This window comes from Podarcis melisellensis, assembly GCF_964234715.1.
Source record: "Podarcis melisellensis genome assembly, chromosome: 6".
Classification (NCBI taxonomy): domain Eukaryota; kingdom Metazoa; phylum Chordata; class Lepidosauria; order Squamata; family Lacertidae; genus Podarcis; species Podarcis melisellensis.
Genome location: NC_138538.1, coordinates 7358659 through 7384688, shown reverse-complemented (window position 1 = coordinate 7384688; position 26030 = coordinate 7358659). Strand labels below are relative to the sequence as shown.

Below are 26030 nucleotides of genomic sequence, written 5' to 3'. Positions count from 1 at the left end.
CAAGGGCCATCGAGTCCAACCCCCTGCCAAGCAGGAAACACCATCAGAGCACTCCTGACATATGGTTGTCAAGCCTCTGCTTAAAGACCTCCAAAGAAGGAGACTCCAACACACTCCTTGGCAGCAAATTCCACTGTCGAACAGCTCTTACTGTCAGGAAGTTCTTCCTAATGTTTAGGTGGAATCTTCTTCCTTGTAGTTTGGATCCATTGCTCCGTGTCCGCTTCTCTGGAGCAGCAGAAAACCTTTCTCCCTCCTCTATGTGACATCCTTTTATATATTTGAACATGGCTATCATATCACCCCTTAACCTCCTCTTCTCCAGGCTAAAGATGCCCAGCTCCCTTAGCCGTTCCTCATAAGGCATCGTTTCCAGGCCTTTGGAATCCACCGTTGGAATCCACCTCCCACGAGCCCCAACCAGCACAACCCATGGTCAGGGTTGATGGCAACACCAGACCAGCAGCATCTAGAGTGCCATCGGTTCTTCAAACCTGGGCTAGGGGTTCATTAGGCCGAACCACTGAAACCGCCGTGTTCAGTCTGATAAGCAGCGATGGACTCTGAAAACTCTAGAGCAAGCAAGACTAGGAACTCTGGTTCATGGGCCAATCTTGGTCCACTAGGGACTTCAATTTGGATCTTGAGGCCATTTTACTCAAACCACATCCACCTGACCTTCAGCTGGTTGGGAGGGCAGGATTAAATCCTGCACTGGCTGCACACACCTATTCCCAGCAGGGAAGGGGTTCCCATAGCCAAGGTAGCAGGATTTAATATCCACTCATCGGGTGGTGGGTGGCGCTGTGGGTAAAACCTCAGCGCCTAGGACTTGCCGATCGCATGGTTGGCGGTTCGAATCCCTGCGGTGGGGTGCGCTCCCGTCGTTCGGTCCCAGCACCTGCCAACCTAGCAGTTCGAAAGCACCTCCGGGTGCAAGTAGATAAATAGGGACCGCTTACCAGCGGGAAGGTAAACGGCGTTCCGTGTGCTGCGCTGGCTCGCCAGATGCAGCTTGTCACGCTGGCCACGTGACCCGGAAGTGTCTGCGGACAGCGCTGGCTCCCGGCCTATAGAGTGAGATGAGCGCACAACCCTAGAGTCTGGCAAGACTGGCCCAAACGGGCAGGGGTACCTTTACCTTTACCATCAGTTGTTGGCAGGGGATAAATCCTGCTCTATTCAAGCTGCCTAATGTTCCCATTTGAGCCATTGGTTTTTGGAGATTCAAGTGTGTATGTGCACTGTTTTTTTTTTCTTTCTTCTTATTCTTAGCACGCTGGGCATGTCAACTCAAGCACCTTTGGCCCTTAACCAACAGTGAAACATGCACCAGTGAAAAGATAATAGGAAGAGCTATCCACAGAGGTGCAGATTTGATACCTGATTTGATTTCATTATTTTATATATGTTGGAAGCCGCCCAGAGTAGCTGGGGCAACCCAAGAAGATGGGTGGGGCATCATCATCATCATCTGAGGGTGGAAGGTGAAGGTTCTTTATAGCTCCTACAGGATTCAACTCCCCTGCTCTTATTCTGAAGTGGGAGAGAGAATTTCTTTACCCAGTATGTGTGTGTGTGTGTGTGAGGAATTAAGTGCTTTGCTATGGAGATCGAAGCCCCATGTCTTTGGTTGGAAGGTGGGGAGGAACATGCTCCTAGATGTTTATCCATGCAAGAACCATCAGGCTCTACCCAGATTCCATCTTGGCTCCAGACTAACTGACCATGCCCATCCCTGGTTCCATGGTGGGCTTTGGGCTCTAAATGTTCTATGGCTAAGCCAGGCACCCCCTAACTTGGCCCTCCAGATGTTTTGGGGCTACCATTCCCATCATCCCTGACCACTGGGGTCCTGTTAGCTAGGGATGATGGGAGTTGTAGTTTTAAAACATCTGGAGGGCCGAATTTGGGGGTGCCTGTTCTAAGCCCTCAGTTGCCTCCACTTGGTCTCCCCTACTCCCCCGCCCCAAATTTCCTTAGAATGCGGTGACCCAGACCAGACAATTTACTCCAGTTAAGGCCGTACCAGTGCCAAATAGAGCAGCCGTCATGAGTTTTGGGGATTATTCACACTTGGCCGGCCTCTGGGCATTAACTAACATTAATTAATTGTGTTTGTCGGAGCAAAGAACCTCACTGGGTTCCTGGCAGAGTTGGACGCATTCATGAAGAGCATCCCACCATTCATTATAATTTCCCATCATTTATATATCACCGTCAATGTTCAATTTATGATTTATTTATTTTTAATCCTCGTGGAAAATCTTCAGTATTTTAGTGCAAATTTCTCCTAAGCACGTTTTGTATGCAGCTTTTACAAATGCATGGATTTTTGCAAGTCATTTCCCTCAACATGCTATTTCATTCTGTATTGTCTTCACCTGTATATGCATTTTTGTAAACATCCTTTGGCTGGCGAACGGCATCCCAAAATTCGGAGAACGACGCATTATCGAAGGTTGGCTGTGCTTCAGTTGTCATAAAGTTTCAAAAAGTGCAAATGTGATTGTTTCGGCTTTCAATGTGAATTGGATCAAACTTCATCTCTAGTAGTGGCGAGGGAGCGATAATCTGCAGAGAGGGCAGCTCTTGCATATGAGGAGTGTGCATGAGATAGCAGATAAGGGTTCCAGGAGGTTGACTAAGGGTGAATGCAACCATCAGGCCAAAGAAGCCTAGCTGCCCCTATAGTAAGGACGAGGAAGCCATGGTCCTGCAGATGACCGGATATTATGGGAGTTGTAGTCCAGGGGTAGGCAACCTAAGGCCTGGGGGCTGGATGTGGCCCAATCGCCTTCTCAATCCGCCCCACAGATGGTCCAGGAATCAGCGTGTTTTTACATGAATGTGTCCTTTTATTCAAAATGCATCTCTGGGTTATTTGTGGGGCATAGGAATTCGTTCACCCCCCCCCCCCGAAAAATATAGTCCGGCACACCACATGGTCTGATGGACGGTTGACTGGCCTATAGCTGAAAAAGGTTGCTGACCCCTGTTGTAGTTCAACAACACTTGGAAGGCAACAGATTCCCCATACCTGACCTGTACACCAACTTGACGCTGCCCAGATGTTGCTGGGTCGATCAATGTAGAGATCTACCTTCTAGACGTTGAGTACTTACCTGTGACATCAATGGGCTACCTAGCTCCCCGAGGAGCTGGCTTCAGGCACCAGGCCTGTTGGCAGACCCACTCTGTGCTACAAAGATGTCTGCAGACATGGCATGAAGGCTGGGAGCATCAGCCCTGCCCTGTGGGAATCCCTTGCAGACGACTGCAGTGCCTGGAGACAGACCGTCAGGTTGTGCATCCACAGCAGTGACCAAAGGAGGAATGAGCGCTGGGAGGAGCGCAGAGAGAAGAAACACCACGGTGCAGCTGCTGCGGCACAACTGGATGCCTTCCTCTGCCCTAGCTGCAACAAAACATGTCTCTCCCATATCGGTCTCTACAGCCACAGCTAGCGCTGTAATCATCCAACCGTTTGACTTCACCCACAAAGGGGCGCTTCTCCATTGTCTCCTGAAACAGATGGATGCCAAAAACAGCAACCTAGCTAATTTGCAACTGATCCGGAGAAAACTCTTTTGAAGCCCTCCAACAAGTGTTTGGGTGATTAATGTCATCGGTGCGTGATTCTGCTAGCAAATGTTGTTACGATACTTAAGACATCATTTCAATTGAGGAGTTTAGCCTGGAGAAGAGGAGGTTAAGGGGTGATATGATAGCCATGTTCAAATATATAAAAGGATGTCACATAGAGGAGGGAGAAAGGTTGTTTTCTGCTGCTCCAGAGAAGCGGACACAGAGCAATGGATCCAAACTACAAGAAAGAAGATTCCACCTAAACATTAGGAAGAACTTCCTGACAGTAAGAGCTGTTCGACAGTGGAATTTGCTGCCAAGGAGTGTGGTGGAGTCTCCTTCTTTGGAGGTCTTTAAGCAGAGGCTTGACAACCATATGTCAGGAGTGCTCTGATGGTGTTTCCTGCTTGGCAGGGGGTTGGACTCGATGGCCCTTGTGGTCTCTTCCAACTCTACGATTCTATGATTAAGGAGTCAAAACCAAATATTTCACAGAACAGCTTTTTTCTTCAGCGGCAAAGAAAGCGATTTTCTTTTCTGAGAGCCTTCAGTCATGGCCCACAGAGGTCAGGAAGGGCTGCCCTTGCTCCTCAGCCCAAGAGCACAGAGGACCTGCGTGGTGCATGGGGTCCAATAAGATGATCAACACCGTCAATTAAGCTCAATGGCCACTTTACACAAGCACCTCAAAGCAAAATACGAAATGAAAAAATATGAAAAACAACATGAAATAATTAAAACACAAAGCACCATGCAAAGTAAAACCCCAGAGTTCCCTAACATGGGTCTTTAAAAACCACAGGCAGCCCCCCTGCCACCATCAAAATTTATATGCACTTATACATTCATGCAAACACAACCAATCACTGCAAAGAAACATTCCCCATCTCCACCTCCCTGGATGACTCAGTGGATGGGTTTGCTCATGCTTGGGGATTGACTCATTGCTCCACTGGGGATTAAGGAAGGAAAGAATATTTCCCCAGGCCAATTGGTGTGTGTGTGTGTACCAATAACTAAGGATTATTTGTTTTTCTTTGTGGTGGGTGGTTTGGCTCTCACGCGTGAGTGAGATGGAACTATTGCTCTGAGGTCTTTAACGGGGGTTGCACCTGCTCATTCTTTGCTTGGGTGGTATGATAGCAGGGTTTGCAGTGTAGGCGGACTAGGGTTGCGCTGGCTGATTCCAGCGACCCCTCTCTCCTCCTCCTCTCCTGTGCATGCACGTGTGAGCATGCACACTCATGCACGGCACTTTGAATTGCTCCCGTTTTACTTCTTGGTAAGCCCGCACCCCACCCGGCAGTTCCCAACACTGCGCTCTAAGAGCATGATTATACACTTCCGCTGTAAAGCTTTTCGTCTCGGCAGAGGGTTGAAGGTGGTGCATTTTTGGACTCTGCAAAAGGACAGAACGCCAAGCTATTTCAGCTGCGCCTAAAAGGGAATTTGATGAGAGGGAAATGGAAGCTTGCGCATTCCGTGATGGCAGCACTGAAGTGGAAGGGTCTTCTTCTTCCAGCACCTTTCATTTCACTACCCCGATTACCTGGCATGCTTTGAAAGGAAAGCGACATAGTGGTAAAAAAACAACAGCAGCTTTCTAGCACGACACTGAAGACTTTGTTGCTTGCAGTTCCATGTTTCAAGCCTCCAAACAATCTGCTATTTGTTTTCCTTGGCTCTAACTCAACAACCAAGGACAAACTTTGCTGGAAGCCATCCCCCTTGGAGGATTCCTACAACTTGGGAAGAGCGCACCCCCTAGTGGTAAACAAAAGTACTTTCTCTCTCTCTCTCAAAAGCTTGATGCATCGACTGATGTGGGCCGAGTTATGTGACTACGGTGAGTGCTCCCAGACATCAAGGGCTGCTTGCGCATGCAAGTTTTTGCAGAGTTGACCCGATGTTGTCCTCAAAATGCCAGCCTGCACTTTTTAGCCATTTAATGATGATTTCCCAGTAAGTAAAAACAACACATTATGCATCCAAAGTCACTGTTAGCAAGGAAGCTTGTTAGCATATTTTTTGGGGTAGGGGCCAGCTGTTCCCCTGCCCCAAATTCCAAACCCATTTCCATCTATTGCTGTGTGCTGATGTCACTCTTTCTCCAGGTAAACCTCATAGACTGTATTAACAGTGCATAACATCAGACTTCAATAATAATAATATGGAGGTCTTTCACAATACCCCATTAATTATTCTGGCATTTCATTGCTGGTTTTCAGGCAGTAGAAACATAACATTTCTTTCTGAGCTTGCCACCCACCCTCAACTCCACCGAAATCAAGCAGATCAATGTGGCTAAATATCACTTTAGTGTGATGAGAAATGACTGCTGGGAGGAGTGCAGAGGCCCTGGTGCATCTACAGCAGCACAACTGGACGCCTTCCTCTGCCCTAGCTGCAACAAAACATGTCTCTCCAGCATCAGTCTCTCCAGTCACAGCAGTTTGGAAAATCTTTCCAGTATGGGATTTCTGAACACCAAGCAAAAGCAACTGAAGGAGGCTTACAATGGGAACATATTTATTGACACAAGACGTTTCATTTTGATAAAAATTTGTTTTTTTTAAATCATTTGCTTCCAACGTTTCTCCATGCCTCAGAAAGTACTCCCCACCCCTGCAAACCTTCATTTCTACAGCTATGTACATCTTCAGCTACCATATGAAAACGAAACCTATGGAGGAGAGCTTCCTTCTGCATGCGGACAACTTGGCGACCCTACCGAAAGCTACGAAACAACCACGTGAGGCTTAAACGCAGGTATGTGAAACTGCAGACGGTTGATGTCCGAGGGCGAAATAAAAAATGAACAGATTTCACGAAATAATAATCATAATAACAATGACAGCAGCTACAGTTAGTTTACTAAGAACAACCACTGAACTGGATTAAACATTGTGTAAATGCTGGTGTGTAGGAATACCACTGACAATTTCCCTCCTGTTACAATGCTACAGCCTACGTTATTTCACAATTATGTTGTGTGTGCACACGTACACACGCAAGCGGACATCTGCTACTTTTGCATTTCGATAACACAGCAAGTGGACAGAGCATAATTACTCATGAATGTATTTTCAACCAATATGAGGGGAAAGCCCTACAAGAGCCTATCTTTCTATTAAAAAAAGGAGAGTCCTGGAAGATTTTAAACTAGACAAGATGATAGGGGGAAAACCCCTTACACAATGTGTTTGATAACGCTGTAGGGGGAAAGAAGTCAAACATGGTTAATGGAAAGACTGCCTCCCTCTGGGGCAGCTTTCGCTGACAACTCAAAGAGGCCTGTTCACCAGATCATTTGAAAATTAAGTCGACGTTACGGAGGGCAACTTCATAGCTTCTCTGGCAAGCTGCTCTTTGGAAGATGAAAACTGGTCTTGCTCACTGGGGAGGCACATGCCATACAAGAGCCATTGCCGTCCACAAAAGATGACGCCAGGCTAAAGGGATCATTAGTCTGGCTCGGTATAAGGCAGTTTCATATAAATTTAAAATGCTGAATGGTTGAAGCACAGGAGAACTAAGAAGTACATAAGGATTTTGACAGACAGCTGTGGTGTGTTACTTTTCAGATTTTACTTTATAAGATGCATTTTGAACTTGCAGGTGCAAAATGGGAACCAGAGCTCTACAAAGGATTAGTTTTTGTTGCCTTAAAACCTCTCAGATGACACAAAATGAAATAATAGGACACTGGACATGCAATGTCTGGGCTGCAGATCATAGCAGATCCCTGCTTTCAAGAGTACAGCTTGGGGACAACTCTGAATACTATGGGCTGGATAAGAAAGACACTTGCATCCTTAAGTATGGATTCACATGTGCATGTGGGAGATGATCGACTCCTACATGGGACAATTTTCATTTGTCTATTTGCAAGTTGAGATGAAAGTGCCAATGAGATGACCATTTTACAAGATGAACAGGAAACTCCAAAGACTATAAAATGGACCAAAAGAATTGCATTAAATTTCTTTGGGGAAAAATTGCATTTAGTCCCCAGCATTTCAACTTCCAGGAAAATCCTAGACTTTCAACAAGATCCACTCTTTCTTCTTTTCTCACTTCAAATTCCTAGGCTAAAGATTACCTACCAACGCTAGAGAAATAATTTAAGTAGATGTGCCATGGAGCAGTCTAACACATCTTTGTACACTGTCAAACTAAAGTATAGCTGTGTAACTGGTGAAAAGGGACAAAATCAAACTAAGATAAATGAGGCTGTATAATTATATGCCTTTCGCCTAGAAAAACCTACACAAAAAGTCACCTAGCCCCTTTGCTGCAGCGGAGGTCTCTGCTGGGTGAATGACAACACTATGCACCTAGCCTTTTAGGTTTTCTTTAAAAAAACAAACAAACACTGATTCTAGATTCTGGGCACTCTCTGAAAAAAAAAAGAACCACCTTCCAAGTGATGAGGTGCTTACCCCAATTAAAAAAAGAACTTCACAGCTGTCAACATTACATACCCGATTCAGCACTCCTGCAACAGACCTTCAGACAGGTCTGATGGCTTTTTAAATACTAATCAGTCTCTGCAATTCCTCCCCCCTCTACTGCTCTCCCTAACCACTTAATATCCTTTCAGAGAATGTAACCACAAACTGGATGAGCCCAGCAAGTTGTTCATGCCATCAAGTCAAAAGCAAAAAAAAAAAAAAAGAGAGAGAGAGAGAAAGAGAGTGAGTTTTGCAGTATAAAGCACTGCATCTTAATTATTTCTGTTTCAACCTCACAATGCCCATTTCTCTCTCTCCTATCAAATAGGAATTCTGTTAATGAGTTTTTTAGGAGGCCATATTGATACTCTTAGAGGGTAACCTCCCTTGTAAAAAAAAGTGTTTGCCTAAACCAAGCCCCTGCTGATTTAAAAACAACAGCTTTAACTGGGCATCGCACATACACCAAACCCACAATTTTGTACTTTTTTTTGTAAAATTGTGCTTTTTTGTGGGCTTTTGGAGGAGACCAGACTTTGTGGGTGTGAGTCTGTCTTCTTCCTGATTTCCACTTTTAGGGTGAAGCAACTTCTTTGGGTGCTGCCCAAAATGATTCTGAAACCGCCACCTGGCAAAAAACAATAGTTGAGAAATCCAGAGATGTCTCGGCAAAGTTGGTTTCCCTCCGCTACTGAATGAGACCCTCATTTCAGTAAGCAGCTGAACGCTTTGCTGCCACAGCCTGCCCCCACCCCCCCACCCCCAACCGAGGAAGCTCTGCTGTAGGACAAAACTGGAGCACACTAACCAAGGGAAGGAATCGGAAAAATGCTATCACATTTTAAGTACACGGCAGCCACGTTCCCCCGGCCAGCTTACCACCATGCGTGGTCACATTAACAGGCAAGCAAGTGGCATACATCTGTCAAGCCCTACTGAGTTGTTTTATTGTCCTGCCTACCTCTCTGCTTGATGCTGACAGCGACCTTTATTTCTCTCTGTAATAAAGCAGGTAATATTTCAAAGGGTCAGGCAGAGGCAAGCTCAAGACCTTCTCTCTCAAGACATTTATAGGAGGCTCGGGCTTCAGTTCAGGGACAGCTTTTTCCACCTCTTCCAACTTGCTCTCCTCCTCCTCCTCCAACTCCTCGCAATTGTTATCGTCGGAGGGGTTGGAGATCCGGCTGGCAAAGACCTCTTTGTCCAAGAAGACGATGGTTTCCATGCGGCGGCGGCGGATGCGCCTTCGCTTAAACCTCGGCGGGTTCCTGAGGCCATTGCCATTTCTGCCTGCCGTTTCCTGGTGAATCAGCTTCTTAATGGTGCTGCGGATAGCAATGCGTGCGAGGTCCTGAAGCGTGCGGACCATCACTGGTGCTGGGAATGTGAGAGAGGGAAGAGTAAGAAGCATAGGACCTTGGCTGGCATGGACTAAAGAGCAGGTACACTTCCTCAGGTCATGGCTCTTTCCATATGAACCTACCTGGACCCTGAGATCACCATTTGAGGCCCTTCTTTGTGTGCCTCCTCCTTGAAAGGTTCGGAGGATGGCAACAAGAGAACGGGCCTTCTCTGCAGAGGCTCTCCTTTTGTGGAATGCTCTCCCCAGGGAAGTTCGCCTGGCGCCTTCATTATACACCATTAGGCACCAGGCAAAAACCAGGTGTTTGGTTGATCCGATTTACATCCTATGCCCTTTTAAAATGTGGGGTTTTTTTGTGGCAGAGGGGCTATTGGCTTGTTGTTTCTATTTTTATTAGGTATTTTGTGGTTTAATATCTTGATTTTATTCTGTGAACCACCCTGAGACCACCGGGTATAGGGTGGTACAGTGGTACCTCGGGTTAAGTACTTAATTCGTTCCGGAGGTCCATTCTTAACCTGAAACTGTTCTTAACCTGAAGCACCACTTTAGCTAATGGGGCCTCCTACTGCCGCCGTGCCACTGGAGCACGCTTTTTGTTCTTATCCTGAAGAAAAGTTCTTAACCTGAAGCACTATTTTTGGGTTAGCGGAGTGTGTAACCTGAAGCGTATGTAACCTGAAGCGTATATAACCCAAGGTACCACTGTATATAAATTCAAATAATAATAATAATGATGATGATGATGATGGCTGGAAGAAACTGACAGTCAGGAGAGCACAGCAGCTTTGCCACAGATTTTGCCAGCAAAGCCGGCAGCTGGCTAATCTGTGCCATTCTCAAAGTGGGGCAGGTCACCACACAAGTTGCTGTGTAACTGGTGCCTCCATGCTAGCCAATGCAGTGATGATATCACCAGCATGTGCACACACAGGCAGAACTGAATGCTGGGTGAGTCCTGTTTCCATGGTGAGAAATTGCACAGCCTAGGGCAAGTCAGACTGCAAGCTATGGCAAAGAGTGCCCACCTCTGAGGAATGTCTCTCTGAGCCTTGCACAGCCTAACCCAACAAATAAACAGAGAAGGTGCATAGATAAGTGGCACACTTACGCAAGTGAACAAGTTTTGACTTCCCCGAATCTGCGTGGTTGGGCTGGATCAGAGGAGCAAAGGAAACAGCTAAGATCTTCTTCGTCTCCCAGGCCAAAGGGCCAGTCCGTGTTATCTTTGTCAGCTGCGTTTGAGAACAAAAACATAAGATGAATCACCTCTTGATAGCAAGAATAGATGGCCTATTTCTCAGCCTTGAAAATGAACCCTCTCCCCTTTCTGCCACACAGCTGGTAATTTGGTGAATTGAGCTCACTGGAAAAAGCAAGGGGTGAATGGTACATAGGAATGAGAGGACCTGCCGTCCCACAAGCAAACCTTTTCTTCCAATGGCATCACGAGGATCCCACCAACTTTCAGTAAGTTCTTCATGTAATCTTCATGCTCCTTCTGGACTCCCGCACCACAGTAGACACGGTCATATTGAGAGCAGTCTGGAGAGATCTCCAAGCAGTTGCCGGTGACAAAGGAAGGCTCGCAGAATTCAAACCTGAGAAGTGAGTGACGCTTGTAGATGGCACAAGTATTTCACAAGCTGGAGCTTCTAAGCCCCCACATATTAAAATATCAATCCTTTAATATCAAGGCAAGCAAAGTATATGGCCAATGCATTCCAGAACTGCAAACTTTGCCATTTTGGAATACTGTTATGGAAACTGGGCAAACACAGTTTTCTAAGGTAGCTGGGGCTGAAATGAGCAATTTACCTTCTTATACAGTTGGTCTATCAAAACCAGTATTTAAAAAACCCCCAACACTGCATCGTAAAACAAAAAAGGGCAAGATACCAAGGCTACCAGATAACTTATGGACCTAACCCAAACAAAAACGTCCAACCTTGCCACCCAGAGCCACTGTGCTGCATCCTCTATGTGGGCTACAAGCCAGTCCCCCATGCCTTCCACCACTGTCCCCGGTCCCTTCCCAGCTCCCTTGCTCCCAATCAACTACCTCCAGAACGTCCTGACGATGGACCTCTCTCCACGATGCTCTGAGACCACTGAATGGCCAGTGCAGGCAGTAGCATCCTTACCTGGTCTTTGCTCCGCCCCCAGGACACCGCTGATTGGCTGATTTAAACCAAGGCCAGGCAGGAGTACTGCAGCCTCTGCAGCCAGCCAAGGGATGGAGCAATGGCAGGCTTTTATGGCATGGCTCCGGAGGCCAGGGAGCCCGTGCTGGGTTGCAAAAACCACCCACCAACGCGACTGTGAGCCGTCATTGTCTACTATTGGCAGCACCTCTCCAGAGTCTCAGGTTGAACTCTTTCCCAGCCATATAACTTAATTTTAACTGGAGATGCCAGAGACGGAACCTACACCTCTTGTGTACAAAGCAAGTGCTCTGCCACTCGGTTATGGCTCCTTCCTGCCTTCTCCCAGAAGTACACTTTCCTTGAGGATGGGGATCCAGCAGTAAAATCATGTTTGGTTTGCAGCGTGGTGTATATTCCTCCTTCTTGCCCAGTGAAACCACAATGTCAATTTCCCGATGGAAAAGCAAGTTTTGGGATGTATGAAAAACAACTCATTTCTTTAGGCAAGCTTACCCTGACGCGTAATTTTTATTCTGTATATTTGTTTTTTGAAAATGCTTCGTAAACATTGTCATATTACATTACATAGCTTATTATGTTTGTAATGTAATAGAAGAATGTTAATAAATAAATAAAAGTGGGGAATAAAAGAAAAAGAAAATGCTGGCTTTATCTATATTTTGATAATTTAATTATGTCTACCATTTTAAAATCTGTTTTTAAAGCTATTTTTAATCAATATTTTATACTACGTTATGTAAACCACTTAGAGATTTGATTAAAATCTTAATTTTAGTATTGATAAATAAATAAAAACTTCACCCACTGCATTGTTTTATCTCAGAAGCCTTTTCAAAAACTGCATTCCTTTGTAATGTACCATAAAGAACCTGAATAAAATTTCTAGAGTGAACCCAACTAATTGCTTTTGTTTCTAAGCTCAGGCATGTATCAGGTATGTAAAATCCACAAGAGTGGAAGACAGAACTGTTCTCGATTTCTTTCTGCATCCTAGCATCTAATATCACATATGCAAGACACCCATATGCATCTTGAACTCACCGTATGCTGCTAACTAGGAGTTACCACCTAGATTGCTACAATCTGTTCTGGAAGTCAGTTTAAATGCAAATTAGGCATGTCCAATCTTACTTGTCAAAGCTGTCACTGGTTCTGATGAAGAAGTCCAGCTTCTGCTTTGCATATTCTATAACGTCAGAGTGAAGCTCTACGCCATGGTTAACGCCGAAAGGGCCTGCATATGTTTAGGGAATGCAAGGGGAAAAAACATTTGAAAAACAACTGGATGGAGAACCAGAATGAATCCAAAAAGCTTTGCTCAGACTCTGAGCTGGTTTTGATCTTCTCTTAAGGCGCAGATACAAAGCAAATTCCTCAAAACTTGAGAGCTGGTTACTAGCATAAACCACCCAACCTGTAGAACTGAATGGCTACAAAATAAGTCCCACATCTCAGTAAAAGTAATAGGCAGGGAGGAACGGATGCCAGTGAGAGGAAAACCACCAAGGGAGCATGAGAAAATACATCTGAAACAAAAGATGTGCAAGTTTGGGTTTGGCCAATCCAACACCTGGCTCTTACATGGCTTTTTTGTTTTGGTAAGCTTACCTTATTTTCAAGTTATTAGCAAAGCATATTTAAAAACTTGGAGAAATGCATTTGGAGACTTCTGTTAAGATGCTTACGGATGGTATATTTAATGAAAGTTACCTTCCCATACAATTAATGGGCTCAAAGGTAGTCCTCCCAAGAGCTTCTGTTTACCTGCCCTCTGTTTCTCCAGAGGAAACAAACCTCTCCCATTTCTCTAGACCAGAAGGCCATTTACACCAACATATTTTGACCCAACTAAGCAAGAATCTCCTCCAGTGGGTTTTGCATTTACTTCCATTCTTAGAGCTTCATAACACCATTAGAGAAGGCTGTTTCTCAAAGGGTGGGGGGCGGGGAGGCAAATGACAAGCTGCCAACCACCCATTCCTGGTTTTACTTACTGCTGTGCTACAATATGAAGTGGAGCATGAAAAATGAGTGAAGCACAGCAACAGTTGATGGGGATTTCAAGGGCAGGGGACCACAGCTGTTTTTCTCTGAGCAAGGGAGTAAAGCATCAAGTTTAGGAGAGTTACAGATAGGTAGCCGTGTTGGTCTGCCATAGTCAAAACAAAAAAAATTCCTTCCAGTAGCACCTTAAAGACCAACTAAGTTAGTTCTTGGTATGAGCTTTCGTGTGCATGCACACTTCTTCAGATACACTGTGTATCTGAAGAAGTGTGCATGCACACGAAAGCTCATACCAAGAACTAACTTAGTTGGTCTTTAAGGTGCTACTGGAAGGAATTTTTTTTGTTTTAAATTTAGGAGAGTCAGCTCAACAATGCAAAATCCGGATTTCTCTCTGCTCATTGAAATTTCACAATATTTTGCATCTGCAGGATCGCTCTGGAGCAGTTTCCATGGCATATGTGTGTGAAAACATTTTACCCAAGTGCACCATCCCAACTGATGACCCTGGAAGCAGAGTACGGGGCCAGCAATGAGGCACACTGCATGGATGATCCGGTTAGGCAAACATTTTCACATCTATGCACCCTGGGAACTGCTCCAGGGTCCATCTTCGGAATCTAAAAGAATGGTGCTTAAGCCCTTCTATATACATCCCTGCCATTCAGCAGTTACACTGAAAGCTAAAAAACAAAAACAAGCACTAATTTTGAACTCCAGAAAATACTGGCACAGTTGCAGCTTGCCCCAATTGTTTATTGCTGATGACTCCCTTCTATAAGCTATTATTGCTGCTGAAAAACGAAAGGGTGGGTGGGATGGGATGGAGAGAGGAAGAGAGCACACACAGTCGTATTTAGGAACAAACTTCAACAGAAAATGCAGTGTAGCAATTAGTGTTGGGCTTAACGAGTGAGACCACCTGGATTCAAATAGCTGCTCAGTCATAAAACTCACACGATAGTTAAACACTCTCAGCATAATCTACCCCACAGGGTTGTTGTGAAGTTATAGGGGAGGCAGCATGTGTGCAACGCTTGGCTTCTTGGAGGAAGGATGCATTGAAAATGAAAATAAATAAAATGTTGTAATTGAAAAAAGGAACTTGTTGAACGCAGGTTATTTTTATTGGGAAAGGGAGAGGAGAAGGGTGCTCTCAAAGACTCAGCTGCCGGATAAAAGGCTGTTTATTCTTTCATTACTTGTTAACTGTTCCATTTTTAATGACTTCAAAGTGTGTTGTAAGCCACCCTGGCATTTTTTAAAGCTGAAAGGCTGGGTAAAGATGCTCTAAATAAATAATAAATGTGCAGCAAGGTGCTCAGGCTGTTCCTGAACACACGCATACACACATAATTTGGAAAGCCAGGCAACCACCTGTGCTTGTGCTGGATGTGTTTCTTTTTCAAACTTTATGGGCTATTATGTGTAGTAGTGAAGAACAGGTAGCCCTCCTAGGCACATAACCAACTCTGGTCCTAGAGAGATGCACTGTTCCAAACCAGACACCATGGAGCCACTTGGCACATCATTTGATGTGCAAGATGATTTACTCACCCGAAAGTATTTTTCCAGGTTTCGCCACTCACACAGAAGCGCTCTGCACGTCACGCACATATGCAGAAGCGCATGCGCAGAAGCACTCTATCACGGCGCACACAGAAGCGGCACCTCTGTATACAGATTTTTTGGGGTGTGCACGGACCCCGGAACGAATTAAATTCGTATCCAGTGGGTCCACTGTATTATGTTTGTTCTTAATCTTCTCCTCAAAACATGCCCACAGGTTAAACGCGCCCACTGTACTGTCAGTGGATAAGAATATGTGTTGACCCCACACAGTAAGAAACTAGAGTTGCAGGGATCATTTAGCTGATCAAGAGAGTCACTTACCCAAGATGAGCCCAACCATGGAGCTCAGATAGCCAGTGCCACTTCCCAGGTTCAAGAAGGAAAGCCCAGGCTGCAGATCCAGGGCTTCCATGACCTCCGAATAAATGCAGGGAGCAGAAAGGTGGATGTTCCCGTGCTTCCATGCCAAGTCTTTGTACGCATTGTCCTTAAACTCCTCCAGGTAGTAGTCTGCCCGGTCGACAGCCCTGAAGGCCTGCTCCACGAGCTCTGTCCGGATGTACTGAGCCTCTTTCAGGTTGTCAATTAGCTCGTCATTGTCCTCTCCTGCGCTCACAGCACCTCCCATTGTCCACGCTAACAAATTCAAAAACCAATTCTGGAGAGCAGAGGAGGGAAAAAGGAGAAAATCACTGCACCAGTCAAAGAAAGCTGCTCAAGTACAAAAGACCAGGTGATGCCAAGTGCACTCTAGAGCATATCCTGCATGTCAAAAGGCACAGAACCAAAATCACTTTCACATATACAAACATCACCAGTTACTGCTCTCCTTTTTTGCTCTGGGGGATTTCAAATACATATGCATATTTATTAGAGCAGAAAAAACCCTTTGATATGATGTACCAGTGACCCTTCTGGACACTTTTTATTGTGTTGTCAGCTGTTCTGTGAAGTTGCTTCTGGTTGTGGAAACATCATGGATTCTGGATAGTTCTATATTGCATTCCTCACACCGAAGCATATTCTACCTTTTGCCAACATTCGGAGCAGAAAAGCACTAATACTGCATGGAGGAACTTTGAACATTTCTTAGGAGAGGAGGATTGGCGAGACCTCAAGCCTATGTATCACAACAGGTCTGGTCTCACATTTCTTGAGGCTTCTTGAGCCTACTTCTTAACCCCATGCTGCACGGATGGGGAATCTGTGGCCCTCCAGAGGTTGTTGGACTACTGACCATGCTGATGAGTCCAAGAACATCTGGCGGGTCAGATTCCTTATCCCTACCATATTGGTTTTCTAAGTGCCACCACTGGACAATGGATCAAGGAGGGTTCTTGGGATGAACGCAAACAGTGCAAACTTAAAGCATGTCTTATTGAAGCCTCATTGAATTCAGGCCAGTAGAGTTAGGATTGCAGCCTAAATCAGGAATGGCTAAGTGGGCATTACTCCAAAAACATCCCAAATGACCACTCCAGTTGCTGGAGATTACCTGATGAAGCAACTTGCTCCAAACTAGGAGGTGCTTGCTTGCATGTGGAAGAAAACACAGGTCTCCTTTGTGCTAGTTCACTGCAGTTTGCTGGAAGGAGAACTTTGCAAATGAGATGGACTGTCAAACAGAACCCCTTCAGATCTCCCATGTAAGCCTCACTTGGCTCTTAAAGAGACATTCTTTAATAATTTATACCCCAGTCAAATGGGCGGGGTATAACAACAACAACACCCCGAGAAAATCAGACTCCAAACTGAGCCACGTGTGCATGCCTGAACACATGCACAAGGCAGACTGTGTTGGTAAGAAAAATATGCATAAGACTCTATGTAGACCTACACAAATGCCTGCTTTACAGAGAAAATACAGCCTTTTGTATTAATGTACATAAGGGAAGAAGAAGAAGAAGAAGAACAACAACAACAACAACAACAACAACAAGAAGATGGAAGGGCAAATGTCTGCCTTAGTGTGGCCAGCTGGCCAATTAGAAAATAGCAATTTGACCTAAAAGCTAAAATAGAAATAGTCAAAAATCCTCCTAGGTGAACCTGGCATGCCCTTAAAGTAGTACCTTGGCTCCCAGCCTTATAATCAACTGAGGCTGTAGCTCTAGTTATAAACAAAATATACCAGAGGGAGGGCAAACAGACTCAAACCAAAACCTTACTGTTAAGGCAAATGTACAAACACCACACCAACACCCAGAGGTGAATGGTAGTGGGGTTAGAGAGCAATTTGGAGATCATTGCAGTGATCTGTACCACAATATAATATGCAACAATCTTTGAACAATACCAGCCCTTTTTAAAAGAACCGGTTCTAATGGGAAATAACTTAATTTGCAATGCCAAAGCTGTCTCATTTTTCTCTACAGACAGCTAACATTTCATACTGGAAGAGCACAACATGAATTTTTATTTACTGTGCTTTTTCTGGCAAGAACTGCAGAAGCGGCAAATTCAGTGTTTGTTCCTGCTTTAGAAGGTTCTGCCTCAGCTTCATTGTTGCATGTATTCAGCAGAAACAACGTTTCAACCGTGCACATCAAAAACGTAGGAACAGCACCAGAAGGTACAGTACTGCAAAATCTAACCAAGGCACAGGAGATTATGATCATCCTTGCAGAAATCTTGAGCATCTTTGAAACAATTCTCATCAGCAATGCTCACTCATTACCACAAAAGTAAGCCAGACTTTGCACACATTGAGTTTAAAATTTATGCACAATGCATTCCTCCGTTTGTATATGCCTGCTTATCTGCATGTTTTGACTATAAACTGCATATTTGACTGTGCTCAAAATTTGACACCGAGACAGTGTAATCTCTTTAGCACAGATACCCTTTGGGCAATAGAGGAGTTAAGGGAGCAACAGAATAGAAGAATTCCACGAGACCTATTTGATTCAGGGATGACCATCAAGTGGCCCACCCCCACCTATGCCCCTGTAGTAGCAGCTAAATTTGTAACTTTAAGCCCCATACAAGCTCCTCCTGGTTGCCTTTAGAGGTGTAAGTGCCCAGGGCCTGATGTCTTTCTCCTACTTTCTGGAAAGGCTCAGTGCCAGGATGAGATTTCAGCCTCTGCTAACTATGTATATGTTGACAAAGAGGTAAAAGGGATGATAACTTGGCCATTTGCTTCTGCATTCTTCCCCAGACTGGCCTTCTGACCAATCTAGTTGTCGATTAACTGGTCCAGCAGATACCTGAAGAACCAAGAGGGCATCCAGACAAGAAGCCTCTGCTGCATCTAGTCCAGAGTTGTATTTTCCAATGGCCAGCCAGACTGATGTTGCTGGGAAGCCCAGAAGCATTGCATGAAGATATTAACTCTCTCCTTTACCCCCAATGACTGGTATTCAATGCATATGACATATGAACCCTACAGGCATTAGTTAGCGTATTGGTGGCAGTCAAATCCTTCGAAAAACTTACTTTTTCCTCAACAGAAACACAGCCCAAAGACTTTGCTTATATTTCAGTAGAGATCCCCTACCTTCATTTGTCTCCCTGTTGAAATTAATTTGTAAGCTCTTTGGGGCAAGGGCCTGTCTTGTTCTTTCTGGCATTGGCCTGTGTTGCTCTATAAAGCACCAGGCACAATAACTGTGCAGTACAGTGGTAGCTCTGGATGTGAACAGGATCTGTTCCAGAGCCCTGTTTGCATCCTGAAACGAACATAACACACGAGTGCGCATCTGTGCGTGTCGTGTTTTGCCGCTTCCGCGCATGATGTCATTTTGAGCATCTGCGCATGCAGCGAAACCTGGAAGTAACACGTTCCGTTACTTCCGGGTTGCCACCGAGTGCAACCCAAAAATGCTTAACCTGAAGCGTATTCATCCCGAGCTATGACTGTAAAAATTAAGGTGGTAACATACAATCCTCACATTATCGAAACGTGTACCTCCAGCTGTGAAGGGACTAACTGTTGCTTTCTAGAAAAGAGAAACCTAACAGAGTCTAGGAATTCCTATTCAGTGTGAAGTATTTGGCTGCAGAAAATATTCCAGGCATGGAGAGCTAACCTCCCAACAGCATCCCGAGGGTGATTTAAGTTTGAATGCACCTCTTTCCAGCTTTCTCCTTCTGACCTTTAATACAGCTTAAGCCTTATTTACATACACCCACAATAGAAGAGGCTTAACCTCTCCCCCCCCCCATTTGCTTTCCATTCTTCTCAAAGTAACATGATCACAAAGTCAAAATGCACCCCAACACAAGGCAGCTGCCATCTAACCTGGCTGCAGTCCAGCCACAGGGCTATTAGCATGCCTCTGCATGCTCCCTTCTGCCACTACAAGAGAGAATTGGATGGCGGCCAACCCAGGGCACACTTGCTGAAAACAGAGTCTCCTGTCCACGTTGCCCTAACACAGAGGAACTGTGTAGCACAGGGAGAGAGGGTGGCGGGTGGTAACAAATAGTCTTCCCACAACACAGAGCTATGCTCCTTTTGCAGCCAAGACTTGCTTCAGACACCCTGGATTCAAAATGCATTAGAGCCACTGAATGATTTGTGCATTCCATTTGTTTTCTGGCACTAGAATTACAGCCACTGGCAGCTGCCCCGTGCCTCGTGCGTAGATACGGAACCAAAACACTGTTATGTGGACTAAAGGCCAGGATGCTGAATGGTACAAATAATTAGGTGGAGTTACAGAACTTTGAACATGTGTCTGGATACTCACTGGATGCCACCTGGAAAAATGAAATACTTTTAATTATCAAAGCTCAGATCTCAAAGCCAATAGCAACATTTTCAGTAAACCAGGAAGAACCTCCATGGTTTATTCTAGAAATGGTGAAGGATAAGGCCATATCATAATGGGTGAAAGAGGGAAATTTGCATTTACTGATAAACTTCTACAGCAGCTCTCATTGCAACAGTTAACTAAGAGTCCCTAGGACTAAAGCAGGACACAATGCTTATACCATCACTGATATTGGGGGTAATTTGCGGGTGAATACTGTTTCACTTCGTAAGTTTATGGCTCTTGCCAAAGGCCACGACGAACTTGTTTTAAGCAATAGCAATAATAAACAGAATACATTCATAATATAAAAATCTGCAAACATTCTGCCAAGTTCCTGATCATTAAAACACATTTTTCCTTGTGTACCTCTGATAACTACAATTCTAGTATTATTTTGCCTTTTTAAAATCCAGTTTGCCAGCATTCATTATGAAAGGGGGAGAAGTTACCAAAGACACCAACAAACTCAAATCCAGCTTCGATTTCAGATTAAACCTCCAAATCGTCACATAAATTTATAGTGACCCCTTTTTGCTGAATTATTTTTTTTCTGCAGCCAGAACAGAGGATCACTATTTGTTATGAAGCTATTAGTGTCACTCAAAAGAAACCAAACCATTTCTGTCAAGGTGTGTGACTGCTTGCTTGTGGGACCAAAGGTTTTAGAAAGAAATCTCTTGGATCACTATATAAGGGACAGGCTAAAAGATAATGAGTGATGTCTTCCACCTGAGACTGACTATAAATACAAAGTCTGTCTGCATATGGAACCTTGTTGTAGAGACTATCTAAGACTGCAGAGGGCATCACTTGGAAACGCAGCCCAATATAGGCCTTTCTTAAGGAAACTGGTGAAAGTTTGGTTAGATAATTAGCTCAAAACGCTCTGTTCTCAGGAACGGATACCAAGGAGGAAAAACGGTGTCTCTAAATAGTTGCAGGTCCCTTCTAGATTCTATCCAGGAGAGCAAATCCCTTAGCTGACACTTATTCAAGGTCAAAGCTCAGCTCTGGTAAATAATAACAGTCTAAAACATGTTGACAAGCTGCTTTCCAGGGTTTGTTATCACCCAATACCATAAAGCAGGGAAAAGTTCAATAGACATAATAGCTATTTTAAAAATATACTTTAACTGAGTGTAGTCTGCTCTTACCTTTAATTGTTGATCACATGGATTCTGAAGGCAGCTCTTTTTAGGGAAGCTTTTAATGTTTGACGGACTACTGTATTTTAACATTTTGTTGGAAGCCCCCCAGAGTGGCTGGGGAAACCCAGCCAGATGGGTGGGGTATAAATTATTATTATTATTATTATTATTATTATTATTATTATTATTATTATTATTCTGTACAAGGAAGCACTGCTGAAATTCCCGAGTATAGCTTTTTAAAAACATTATTCTGCAGTTTCCAAAACTTTAATGGAGTTCAAATCAGAGCCCCAGATTTCAATGCCATAGTAAGCATTTCTCTATCAAGTATCTTTGGGGCAGGTTCAGTCAGTCCTTTATTGTAAAAGAACTTCATCTGCAGTGTCAGAAGCAGGTGGGGGGGGGAAGGAGGAGTGAAATTTTAGAGCGGGGTGGGAAACCTATGGCTTTCAAGATGTGCTGCACTACAACTCCCATTGTCTCTGAACACTGGTTATACTGGGTTGTGCTAATAAGAAATGGGAGAGCAATAATAGCTAGAGGGCCATCTCTGTTTTAGACCCGAATGCCCCTGAGATGGTGTGGTAATATTAGGTGGTCTTATTATCAAAAAGAGTAGGGGGGCTGGCTGCATTATCCCACTGCCATAAGGCTAGGGAGAAGTAGTGAGAAAGATTGAGGCACTGCACCCATTGCTCTGGAGGCTGGGGCTGGAAATACAAAGAACTAATATTATGGTAACCCATTCTCCCAAGAGAGGACTTACCAAGGACACATTCAGGAGAGAAACCATTTAAGTGTGCTGTTTGTGGAAAGAGCTTCATAATCAAAGAACCCACATAGGGGAGAAACCATTTAAATGCATAGAGTTTCAGAGGAACTTTTATGGGAGTGGTAACCTTACTCAGCATTGAAAAACACAGATGGGAGAATTTGCCTGAACGCAAACAGTTGCTGTGGTCCAAGGGGTGACTTTGGGTCACAGACCCAGGAGAAAACTGCCTCTCAGCAGAACACTCACCCCAATGGGCTCCCTAGAGCAATGCATTTTGAACCACCATAGTTTGTTCTTGGCAGGATGCCCAGGAGAGGAGGAGTTTGCAGGCACTAGTGAGAGACTTGGGGAAGGTGAATAAGATCTCTCACACCTTCCATTGGTTGTCCTTACCTGGAGGCTTTTCCCCTTCTGCAGCAGAGATCAGAAAAGTGCCAAGAGCCAGGTGGCAGCAGAGTGTATTGAGCTCCAATTTGTGTTATGTAGGAACTCTGTAACTAGGCCTTTGGCTGATTAAGCAATCTATGGTCTTTTAAATGTGGTTGTGGGTGGGGGTTATTGGTTGTTGTTGTTATATGTATTTTGTGTTTTCATTTTGTATTTTTATGCTGTATACTGCCTTGTAATCTTCAGATGAAGGGTGGCTTATAAATTTAATTACTATTATTAATATTAATGTTTAGCTTCCATTGGAGATTGGAGAGGCTTGGCTTGGGAGAAGAATTATTACAAAGCCATGGATGAGAACAGCAAAATTTTAAAAATGTACCCATTACTCTGGAGAAAGTAATTCGGTTGGCATCCTTCTGTCGTGGGAGACAATGGAAGAATATGCCTTTGAGGCTGTTGGAAGGTTGCAGTGCCTGCTGTGACTGCAGAGACCAATACAGGAGAGACATGTTTTGTTGCAGCTGGGGCAGATGAAGGCATCTGGTTGTGCTGCAGCAGCTGCACCACGGTGTTTCTTTTCTCTGTTCTTCCCAGTAGTCATTTCTCCTCTGGTCATCACTATTGATACATGACTTGACTGCCTGTCTCCAGGCTCTGCAGTGGCAGAGTGAAAACTATGAGAGGGTGACCCACAACTTTAGAATCATAGAGTTGGAAGAGACCACAAGGGCCATCGAGTCCAACCCCCTGCCAAGCAAGAAACACCATCAGAGCACTCCTGACATATGGTTGTCAAGCCTCTGCTTAAAGACCTCCAAAGAAGGAGACTCCACCACACTCCTTGGCAGCAAATTCCACTGTCAAACAGCTCTTACTGTCAGGACGTTCTTCCTAATGTTTAGGTGGAATCTTCTTTCTTGTAGTTTGGATCCATTGCTCCGTGTCCGCTTCTCTGGAGCAGCAGAAAACAACCTTTCTCCCTCCTCTATGTGACGTCCTTTTATATATTTGAACATGGCTATCATATCACCCCTTAACCTCCTCTTCTCCAGGCTAAACATGCCCAGCTCCCTTAGCCGTTCCTCATAAGGCATCGTTTCCAGGCCTTTGACCATTTTGGTTGCCCTCCTCTGGACACGTTCCAGTTTGTCAGTGTCCTTCTTGAACTGTGGTGCTCAGAACTGGACACAGTACTCCAGGTGAGGTCTGACCAGAGCAGAATACAGTGGCACTATTACTTCCCTTGATCTAGATGCTATACTCCTATTGATGCAGCCCAGAATTGCATTGGCTTTTTTAGCTGCCGCGTCACACTGTTGGCTCATGTCAAGTTTGTGGTCAACCAAGACTTCTAGATCACTTTTTGTAGACGGTAGTGAAAAAGAACTGCGGTTTTATGCCCATTATCTTGGAAGTTGGGCTAGAAAGATACACATTATGGGGTCTCATTATAAGAGTGAGAAAAAGAGCTGGCTTGTCCCATTACCAAGCTGAGAAGAATCAGGTACTTTATTGTGGAGGTGGGGTGAATAAGGGAGGAAAGGAAGTTATGGGGTATTTTTATTACAAGAAAAGTGGGGAAAGGGGGGGAAAGGGCTGCCAGGCCCAGTGGGCGGGGGGGAGGAAAGAGGGATTTTTAAAAGTGTGGTGAGAGGGAAAGAAGTTATTGAGTTCTATCCTCAAGGTGTGGGGGGACGGGGGGAGAGAAGGCATAGAAAGACCCCAGTCCCATGGCAGGTAAGCAATATGTGTGGGGTGGGATTTTATAGCCTTTATTCTAATTACTTGCAGAAGGGAGAAAGCGAATCAAAGCAGAGAAATTCTCAAGTGTCATTTGGGCTGCAACATTCACCTCACTTATCAGGGAGTAATGAGTAAGCTCTACTAAATTCAGTAGAACTTACTTCTGAGTAGACATGGTTAGGATTGTGCTGTTGCTATCTTAATAGCGCCCTGTCTTTTACGGCAAATCCTCTCAAGGTGTCTTAAAATAAATTTTAAAAAACTGACTACAGCAACAGCAGAAGCAAGCTGGACTAAAAGCGGATATGTGAGGAGCTGTAGGCAATGGCAGAATAGGGACCATTCAGAGTAAAGATGCCAAATCAACTGCTCCGTGGGGCAGGAGAAATACAGAGCAGCAGCCTTACATAAACCCCACTGTGTCCAGTTGTGATTACTCTTAAGGTTAGCAGGCATAGGGGTTGCAGCCTTGGTTTATACCAGTGGCTTCCCAAACTTTCTTGAGGCTGCCCTTCCTCTTCTCAGTGCCATGAAACCTATCCTATTTTTTTAAAAAAGCATTTTTTTATTCCCGAAGAGGAATATGTTGTGAAATTTTGATGTGAAACTAATATTTTTTTTTGTTTTTTTCTTTTGATGTAAATTAATAAAAATTCATTAAAAAAAAAAGCATTATGCAGAACAGCACTTTGAAGGACCTGCTAAGTCAAGCAAGCACAACAAAACTGGGGGAAAGAAACAGCAACAGTTAATTGCACGCCGATTCAAACCCCAATTAAAACCACTGAAGTTTAATTCGGGCGAGGCTGCTGTGCTTGACCCAGAGGTACCAGCCCTTTCAAAGCCTGGTCTTTTTTTACACTTCCAAAGGAGGAGACACCCCCACATCACCCCAGCCCACCCCCTTAGGTCACCCCAAAGCCCCCAACCATGACCTTGGAGTCTGGGGTGGGGGGGTGTGACTGGGGGGAAGGAGGACGAGTGTCACCCCATAGCAAAGTGCCTCTCTCCCCCCTCCAAGAAGGAAGCCCTTTCTGGGCCCTGCACCACCATGGAGACAGGAGAGGAGGAGACCCCCCCCCAACCTGGGCGGGGGGCGGGGCAAGCACCCCATTGGCTGTTGTGGTAAACAAATTGGGGGGGGGGGGGAGAGAAAGGGCCGGGGCCTTTTCTGCCAGGCGGGGGCGAGGCGCCCTTTGTCACGGGATAAGGGGGGGTCCTATTATGACCTGGAGCCCCCCCCCCCCAAGACTGACAGAAAGGAAAGGGGAGGGGTCTCCTTGCCCCCTCAAGCTTACCTGTTCCTCCAGCGCCAACTGCCGCCGCCCCTTCAGGCCTCCGCACGCCGAGTCTCTCGCCCCCCCCGCAGCTGTAAACAGTCGCCCAGCTGGAGAAACAGCCCCCCTCAGGGCAGCGGCACCACTGCGCAGGCGCCAACGGCACGGGGCGGGCAGACGGAGCGACGCGCGACGCGGCGGACGGGGAGGGAAGGAGGGTTGGTGGGAGGGGAATGGTCCATTTGTGGATGGAGGGGACGCCCGCCGCGGCCTTTCGGAAAAGGGGAGGGAAGTACCACTGGGTGCGGGGGAGAGGGGCGGCGCGGGCGACGGAAGGCGGCTGGTGATGACGAAGGACGGCGGCCTAGGCGCCCATGGAAGGGTTAATGGGGGCGGGGAGGACTTTGAGGCCACCCGCCTTTCTAAAATGTTACCTGCCGTTATATTACTTCCCATGTATTTAATTGGCTTTTGTTCGTTTGTTTATTACGTATTAGTAGGTCTTTAAAATTGTGTGCTGCTTATTAGCTATTATTAAGGTGTGTTTTATTTAAATAGTATTTATTATGCATAACTAGGTTTTTAAAAAATACTTATTTTATTAGGTTTTTTTAAAAAAATATTATTTAGTTGGTTTTTTTTAGAAGATATAATTTATCATTGGGTTTTAAAAATACTTATTATTAGGTGTTTTTAGATATATATATGGTTAATATATATATATATATATATTTGTTTTCGTAGATTTTCACGGGTACAGGAATGCAGGTTTTGGTGTCCTCGGG

The 26030-nt window shown here is 45.0% G+C and overlaps 2 protein-coding genes across 2 annotated transcripts in view; both read right to left on the bottom strand.

The window, feature by feature from the left end:
• Positions 1-2677, bottom strand: part of LOC309372766 (peroxidasin homolog) — a 71209-nt gene extending 68532 nt beyond the window's left edge. The window contains exon 1 of the mRNA XM_081916639.1: positions 2385-2677. The gene's annotated coding sequence lies outside the window, so the exon portion shown is untranslated. The remainder of the gene's footprint in view (positions 1-2384) is intronic.
• A 3423-nt stretch (positions 2678-6100) lies between these two features.
• Positions 6101-25382, bottom strand: PCMTD2 (protein-L-isoaspartate (D-aspartate) O-methyltransferase domain containing 2). The gene is made up of 6 exons (XM_081917014.1): positions 25267-25382; positions 15471-15807; positions 12705-12807; positions 10835-11006; positions 10517-10640; positions 6101-9419 (listed from the first exon to the last, which is right to left on the bottom strand). Exons 2-6 carry the CDS (start codon positions 15775-15777, stop codon positions 9031-9033), a joined length of 1095 nt encoding a protein of 364 aa, XP_081773140.1. The 5' UTR covers positions 15778-15807; positions 25267-25382; the 3' UTR covers positions 6101-9030.
• Positions 25383-26030: the final 648 nt, after the last annotated feature.